General features: G+C 41.5%; 1 protein-coding gene across 1 annotated transcript in view; it reads right to left on the bottom strand.

Moving 5' to 3' along the window:
- Positions 1 to 969: 969 nt before the first annotated feature.
- Positions 970 to 8,755, bottom strand: part of LOC101856873 — a 9,778-nt gene continuing 1,992 nt past the window's right edge. Inside the window, exons 2-5 of the mRNA XM_005092817.1 lie at positions 7,768 to 7,947; positions 6,083 to 6,223; positions 2,599 to 2,739; positions 970 to 1,394 (exon numbers count right to left, since the gene is read on the bottom strand). Of these exons, the coding sequence (XP_005092874.1) occupies positions 1,114 to 1,394; positions 2,599 to 2,739; positions 6,083 to 6,223; positions 7,768 to 7,947 (743 nt within the window). The 3' untranslated portion in view covers positions 970 to 1,113. The remainder of the gene's footprint in view (positions 1,395 to 2,598; positions 2,740 to 6,082; positions 6,224 to 7,767; positions 7,948 to 8,755) is intronic.

Here is an 8,755-nt window from a genome sequence, read left to right on the forward strand (position 1 = left end):
TCGTATAATATTATTCTGATGGGATTGTTGGAGGCAGTATCGAGCGTAGGTGTGGCATCGGAAGGCAAGAGAGAGGAATCAAAACAAATTAATGCCATCAGATAATCTCATCCAGGTCAGGGAAAAGCGTCAAGGCTCTCGCAAATAGTCAGCTCCACTGGGACTGTTGTCCCCAGATAGGCCCCAGTCCCTTGGAGGGTTTCGATATAACGAGTACTGTTCCGAAACGAGCATAATGTTAATAAGTATAAAGGATGTGCCTCTATTTGTATCGTATTAAAAATAAAACGGAGGAAGAGAATACGGCTATGTAATGTATTCTTAATTAAAGTACGTAAAAGGATAGAGCGTACACCACAACTGGCATCGAAACATCCAGTTTCTGAAACTTGCATGAAAACATGTTACGGAATGATGTAAAGTAAGAACGTACAGACAGAGCACTGATTTGATATGCGCTGTTATGGTTTGACTTCCCGCAAGCTTTTCAATAATCAATTATAGACCATATAGCCAAACCCTTTTAGAAAGGCGAGAGATAAAGAAAGACAGAGCGAAAGACCGAGAGAGAGAGAGAGAGAGAGAGAGAGAGAGAGAGAGAGAGAGAGAGCGAATATGTATATATAGAGAGGTAGACAGAGATGGGGAGGGAGGGAGAGAGAGTGAGAGGGAAGAGAGAGAGAGCAAGAGAGAGAGAGAGAGAGAGAGAGAGAGAGAGAGAGAAAGAGAGAGAGAGGAAAATGAAAATGTCATAGAATGGAGAGAGACATTCTGCTCCACAAGGATGCCCTTACAACTCACAGGTAAGTAAAATGAAGTAGGAAAGTTAAACCATTAATTTGATTAGAAATAACCAATTTGACACTGATGTGTCTGATAACATGAAATGTGTTTCAAAATCTAGTCATTGGCAGAACGAACACATCACATTCTTGGCGCAATAAAGAAAGTATGGCACATCAAAAAAGTTTTATTCACTCCACTTCCAGACACAAAAAGAATTGTTTTTACCTTTGATGTTTTCATTAAGTAATTAAGTTTAAGGAACGTTTTTGATTAAATTTGATATAAAATTATCATGATACCGTGTCAAAATATTTTCTGTCAAAATGTCTACTTTTGACGTTGCTCAGTTCTTGTCTGCTCCGAGTGCAAATCTTTCGACTCAGTCATACCACCACCGTTTGTCGGCATTGGTAAGTTGTAAACATCTATTTCTGCGCACTGCGAATCAGAATCGCAATCTTGACACAAAGTTACAAAACAAGAGGTTGCCTTTTCACTCACACCGTCACCCAGCTGACCAGGGTCTGAGAGGGAATCGCCCGGAGGTTCTTGATGCATGCTGGCCGTGGAGCTCAACAATACCCCCGACGCCACCATCAAGATGTTACCTGCGAGTGAATGTGCTGGCTCAGCTACCGGGACTTTTTTGGGGTGGGGGGGGGGGGTGGGGTTGGGTCTTTGACTTTTAAAACTCTGTATACTTATTGTGTTGCTGTGAATCTCTGACCAGTTTAGTCCACCAATTATGATAACGACCCTGGGAATCTGAATCTACATTTTCTTCTGGCAAATATACTTTAAACTGTCTGCCGGTCTGTCTCTGCACCCCTCTTTCTCTCGCTCTCTCTTCTCTTCCCCACTCTCTCTCGCTCTCTCTCTCTTCCCCACTCTCTCTCTCTCTCCCTCTTTCTCTCGTATCTCACTCTTTCTGTTTCTCTCTCTCTCTCTCTCTCTCTCTCTCTCTCTCTCTCTTGCTCGCTCTCTCCCTCTCTCTCTCTCTCTCTCTCTCTCTATCTCTCTCTCTCTCTCTCTTCCTTCCTTTGTCTCTTTTCTCTCTCTCTCTTCATCTCCTCTTTAACTCTTCTCTCCTTCCCATCTCTTTCTTATCCTAACTCTCTTTCTCGTTGACGTTGTGCAGTTTTGAGCTTCGTGAACGCGAGGACCTCCACATGGGACTGCAGACTTCTTTTCTTTCCTGGAACTGGAACTATCCTCATCAATGAAAACTGGCCTTAGGCGAGTGTTATAGGAAAATTGAGTTTCAGGTACAGCTGTTACGCCAGGGATTCCAGGCCAATGGAGAGACGCGCATTGCATTCGCACAGTCAATTATAGAAATATACAGCTCTTAAGAGAAAGACTAGAATTTTTCCATTTTCATTTTTCAAACCCAAGCTTTCTTATTATAATTTTCATCATTTACAAGGCTGTTACTGAGGGGTGAAGGGGATTCCTATTGAAACGGAATTAATTCAGATTGAACTCAAATTCGAAATTCAATCTTGAACATGCTGATAATGTTCCAAATACAGAGGTGGGTATACTTTATTTATGTCTGTGTCAGACAATGAAGGAAGAAAAATAAAGAAAAGAAATTCGTTTGTCGCTTCCGAGTGCTTATCTTACAAATGCACGAACAAGAGCGTTATTTATTTTGCTATAGTCCTGTGCATGTGCAAAATTTCCCACCTTGCCCTTCATTAATTTGGGTCCCTAATTGAGTCAAAAGGTGAGCTCCATGGTGATCCTGCACTGCCTCAGAATGCAGAGTCTAGGATAGTATAGTATGTACAGGTGTACCTGATAACCTACCAACACAGAATAGTGGCAGTCCCCAGTCCACGTGCAAACGAATAGATGTCGTCTCCTTCGTGGCAGTTCCAAGCACATAATCCCCGATCTCTTTCTTTGCCCCATGTAGGTACAGAGTTACGCCCAACAGGTTGAACAGAGCTAAGGAAAGTTGGAATAACGTTGAGTTAGTTGATCGTTTGTCTTTTTTTACTGCGAGCCTCTTACAGATACAAACTTCATATTGAAAGGTTGTGCTAGAATCAAGACCGCAGACTTGTTTTATGATATACTTGCTGGGCCCCCCGTTCGATGAAAGGAATGATCGGTGTATTAATCAACATCATTAGCTATATTTTTACACTCTACTGGAAAGGAGCAATAAATCTTGAGAGATGCAAGAAATCAGAAGATCTAGATCTAGATCTACAGTCTCAAAAACAAAAAGCGCCTGGAGAACTATCACTTCCGACAGCTACGCAGACTTGTTTTGTTTCTCAGTGGAATAACCACAAAGGCCAAAGAAGGACGTGAACTTTTTGATAAATATATTTTTTTAAATTCAGAAAATAGATAAATAAATAAATCGGACTCTGTCATGGGAACCTATCTATCTTTTTGCATGTACTTGGCAACTTTCAACTCTGTAGCTGTCGCAGTTTTATGGGAAAAGTGACACATGCGTTTCCAAGTTGCAAAATATATAATATATATCTGGGTTTCCCCTCCGATGAACGGACTCGAAAGAATCGATCGTCATTTTGGGATCAGTGCAGGCACTCTTTGTGAACGGAAACCTCACTTGTTTGTTTGTTTTTTTGTTTTTGTAAAGTGTTTTACGGCGCTCGTAACTGCATAAGGTCATGTGAGCGCGCGGGACACACCTAATATTTTCAGTTGGTAGAAAATTATGAATTTTGCCCGGGTGGCGGCCGAAGCCTACTCTTATCGATTTTAGACCACCAAGGGATTTAACTTGCGCAACTTGCACACGGGCCCTCCGAGATTTTTTCGCCCTTGTCCGAGAAGGCTAGGTGTAGATCTTTCCTACCAGAAGATCAGGGGTGTGGCTTAAAGACAGCAGTAAGGAGGAGCCAAGGAGTAGCAGTAGAAAGGCTGCAGAAAGAATCAGGAGCCCAGAGGAAGGGGGGAAGGAGGTGAGGGGGTGGGGGCAGAAAGTGGAGACGAAAGCAGACGACAGAACATTGCTAGAGAGCAGAAAATGAGGTGAAAGGAGACAAATTTAGAGAAGAAAATTTTTCGATCGCTACCCGGATTCGAACCTTTTGAATGAGAGGCCAAAACCTTAACCTCTAGGCCACGAGAGCCCCCCCCCCCCCCTCACTTGTTTACAATTGCGTCTTAGAAGACGGACTTTCCCAAGATTATATCTAAACGAAACTAATGAAAATGTGAAAATTAAACAACAATGACTTCAGACTCCTCAGTAAAACCTGTGCAGCCGCTAAATGATTCTGAACCACCATTATTTTTTTTTCAAATTCGAAAGTTAAGTGGTTCGGAAGTATTAGGCGACGAGAGTGACGGACTTTCACAAATATAATATGTATAGATATCCTAAGCAGTGCTCTTTGTTGACGTAACCCCGGTTCACCATGGAGCACATCATTTTTCTCGATTTTGGAGCAGAACGGTGGGCAAAGTTGACAAGTTAAAAAAAAAAAAGTAATGAGGGTTGGCTATGACAGTGCATGGTCTAGGATAATATATAATTCAAGTCTATGGGCTAGACCTATTGTTGTGGCTTTGATACTCCGTTCATTACAGTAAGGTTCTTCAAGAGGCAGGGTCTCCGAGGAATTTATAATGTCCCTCTGCAATGTGTCTGAGCCAGGTGGATGGCGAGCTTTGTACACTCAACGAATAAAAGTAGTTCGAGGACTCTGTGTTGGAGATTCGAACCCAGGGGCGAAGGCTGACTTGTTTGACAGGGTAATCAAAGTGAAACGGGACCAGATATAGATCTATATGGCCTGTAGATATCACATACGAATCTTACTCGAGGCGGCGACTCTGACTGAGTTGTAAATGAAAACAAATCCGGAATTCATATTGTATGTTCAACCGCCAAAATAATCGGGAAAGTATCTTATTAAATATCAGTTCCAACTAAAATTAAATTAACTTTGATGTGAATACATAAACACAAAGCAAAGAAGCAGAGATGTCAGTACTAGATCTATATGTTATAGATCAACCAGAGAGTCTAACTCTTTGGTAGAACATGACAAATTATCATTTTTTAAATTTCACATTTGGCTGTTTTTGTTAGCCTTTCGCGGCCAGGAGCTGGTGTCATAATCGAGGTCACGATCTGATTATAGGACAGTAAAAAAGTCGAGGAAAAAAAACCAAGCACATGCAGCAGTACATAGATTGTTAGGAGTTAGTTCCCCTCACATTTGTGAGGTAGACTCGACCAGTGTTCGTTAGCTTACTTAATCAGGGCTTGTGATTGATTTTAACTGTGGCCCCAAAGGGGTGAACAGGGTATATGTGGCAATGAAACAGCCATGACTGCTATGCACATGTTCCCTCAACTGTATTGGTAAATTCTTTCAGCCTCACTTTAAGCTTACTTAATCAAAGCTTGCGAATGATTATGGAGTGGCCCGAGAGGGGTGAGGAGGCTATTTATGTGGCCGTGAAACCGTTTTGAATGTTAGGCATGCTCATTGTGGATTACGAACCTCTTTTTACTTTTAATTTAAGAGGGTTACGTTTAAAGATGAATTTGACAGCGACAATGTTTCAAAATTAGGAAGGGAAGCAGTGATTATTTGATTATATAGACGCTAACGGTTGGCGGTTGAACATACAATATGAATTCCGGATTTGTTTTCATTTACAACTCAGTCAGAGTCGCCACCTCGAGTAAGATTCTTATGTGACATCTACAGGCCATATAGATCTATATCTGGTCCTGTTTCACTTTGATTACCCTGTCAAACAAGTCAGCCTTCGCCCCTGACTACTACTACTACCACTACCACTACCACTACCACTATCACTACCACTACCCCTACCACTACCACCACTTCCACTACCACCACCACCACCACCACCACCACCACCACTACTACTACTACTACTACTACTACTACTACTACTACTACTACTACTACTACCACTACTACTACTACTACTACCACCACCACTACCACTACCACCACTACCACTACCACTACCACTACTACTACTACCACTACCACTACTACTACCACTACCATTACCACTACCACTACCACTACTACTACCACCACCACCCCCACCACCACCACCACCATCACCACTAACTATGGAATGGATGAGGAGTCCAAAGTCTCACCTCTTACTTTTAGATTATCTTACAGAGCTGAAAAGTCGATTTTTTGGGGGCACGGGAGGGGGGGGGGAGTAGCGGTTTCGTCCTCAGACTTGAACCATAGATCACTCCCGACGAGTGGTGAGAGTAATACAATATGTACATTTGAAAGCATCCTACCAGCGCTGGTGAGCAGCACACAGCAGCAGGAAAATCTGGTCGACTGGTTCTGTGTGAGCACACACAGGATGGTTGGAGCGGAGAACAGAGTCTGAAGACATGCTAGGACGAAGGCCACTTGGGCCAGCTGTGTCTGGAAGACTACAGAAAAAAATAGAATAAACGAATGTACGGGTTTAACGAGATTTTCAGCATGGCCTGGAAGGCTTGGAGAGGCCTAAAGAAGTGGATGGAGAGGGGAGAGGGAAAATGGGGTAGACGGATAGACGGAGCACTTTTTAACCTATGTACTGTGAAAATCAAAATGTATTGTTCTAACAACTTTCAATCGATTTCTATTCTACAACGCTGCAACCAAAAGAAAATGTTTTGCTGAATTTTCTGATATTTGTTCTACTTAAAAATGTCACCAGAAGAGAACTCAACTCTGTACGTTTCATAAAACGGAAGCGCGTTTTGTTCTGTAGGTGTGGCAGCATGGTCACTTAACTGAAATCTAGCGGATGACGCACATCAAAGAGATAAAGGGTTTCCTCATCTACACACGCAAAGAAAGACAACTTTAGTAATGCTCTTAGATTTCTTTTGTATTAATAACTGTCCATGAAAAAAACCCCGTCAGAATTAACTCAAAAGTTTGATCCCCATCACTAGTCGCTTAAATCCACCCCCTTGTATAAAGCTATGCTTCGCGTATCTCGATGAAGGGCTCACAGCTTAATGACCACCCTTCCAGTTTTTGTCAGGTAACAGCTATTGACTTTTCCGGTTATCAAGTTGACTCACAACATCACAAGTTTTTTTCTTTACTCACCCAGATATTACACTTTTCCTGGGACAACTATAAAGTATAGTCGAAAAACTGCTTCTGGGGCAAAGGTAAAGAAGCAGCAAAAATGTTTAAATGTTGCTGTAAAGTATGTAGATTATATACATGTTGACACTATAGGAAGTACAACAAAGAAACTAAAAAAATGCATTTTATTTAAACCATTATCATGAAAACCTCACTCCTAGCGTATACATGTATTATCACCATGCCTTAGGCAGTCTACAGTGCGGTGTGGGCTGAGCACCCTTGTTACGCGGTACAGTTATTTGAGAGAACAGGTCTATAATTCCATGTGGAGCAGGACCATAGCGAGTGGGATGAAAACTGGCTTCTATCAAATAGTCAAATCGTTTTTTAAAAGTGTACAAGACTCTCACACGGAAATCAGACACCTTGAAAAAGTAGAAAATATTACTATAAATCTTTAGCTGATAGACAGACTATATCGTGGGCACAGTAGGCATACGTTAGTTCAGTTTGTGTCAGGCTGGCCTGTGGAGGATCAGTTTTTAAAATTCGTAATGGGGAGTTCTTGAACTTGAGTGGTTCAGGGAGTTTTTAAGGCCTTGCTCCAGCTTGGTTCGGAACTGCTTTAGAAGTGACGTTGTTTCGGAGGCTACCTCTAAGTTTTGGTTTTGGTTTTTAGTAAGAGTTCAACGGCATTTGCATTACAATTATATTAGAGATGTTACGAGTAACAAACCAAAAAAAGGACGAGCACGCCACACCAGAACACCGATCACCCACCTGCGCCTCATAATAATATCCCGGTACTGAAAGGGACAATGAACTCATACCATGTTCAAACAGTGGACAAATGCATTTCTCACCCACTCTGTGACTGAACACTTACACTTGGGACTGACGAGGAAGTTTTCACATTTGGTAGGGTGCACAGCAAATAGTTCCTTGGGCACTTTTGTACAAAACTGGACCAGACCCGCTCTGGTAACTATGGTGAATGTGAAGGCGAATTCCGCTGTGAAGACTACCCAAGAGTTCGTACACATCGAGGCCACGGTCAAAGTCATACCTTGTTTTGAAGAAGACTGCAGTTATGTTGTTTCACATATAAAGTTTGGTGACATTAGAAATAACATGTTCTATTTTTAGGGATGTAATATTGACGACAATAAACAACCAAACATGATTTGAGATCTACTGCTCACACTGAAAATTTAAAAAGTTCAAAGAGAAATCAAAGTCATTATAACATTGTGACAGGCTTTGGGGTGAGAATGTCAGACAATGGATACGTTATTTTTTATATGAACTCTTACTGTAAATTAGAGCAACAGCTTTTGCTATACATGACGCGGAGTTTAATTGTGGTCATAAGGTGAACAATCCGTGAGAGTTTCTTGACCAGAACACTTCTATATTGTCCTTCGTGGGTTTGCAAGAGGAAAAAAGCACCATTATGAGGGTGTAACAAAAAGCATGTGGAGCCTCTTATTATCTCCAACGATTTCTTCATCGCCTTCCCCTTTCTCATAGCAATGCTGGTCTTACCATTTACAAGAAAATAAACACCAAAAATAATTAAAACCGTTTATTAATTGAGGTACATGCACTGGTATGCTAGAGTTTGTGACGTATCATAATGTTTAAAAAAGGCATTACTATGATCAATTTATATAGACTGAACTGTCGAGACAACTAGGAGAAAAACGCTTGACCTGAATATCACTTGTCTATTAAGGTATATCCAAAAATTCAAGCAAGAGTTGACGTGTTCGAGTATATTGCGTGTATATATGTGTGTATGTATGTATGTGTAAGTCTCCCTCTCTCTCATTCTCTCTCTCTCTCTCTCTCTCTCTCTCTCTCTCTCTCTCTCT

Source organism: Aplysia californica, unplaced genomic scaffold (assembly GCF_000002075.1).
Source record: "Aplysia californica isolate F4 #8 unplaced genomic scaffold, AplCal3.0 scaffold00053, whole genome shotgun sequence".
Taxonomy (NCBI): Eukaryota; Metazoa; Mollusca; class Gastropoda; order Aplysiida; family Aplysiidae; genus Aplysia; species Aplysia californica.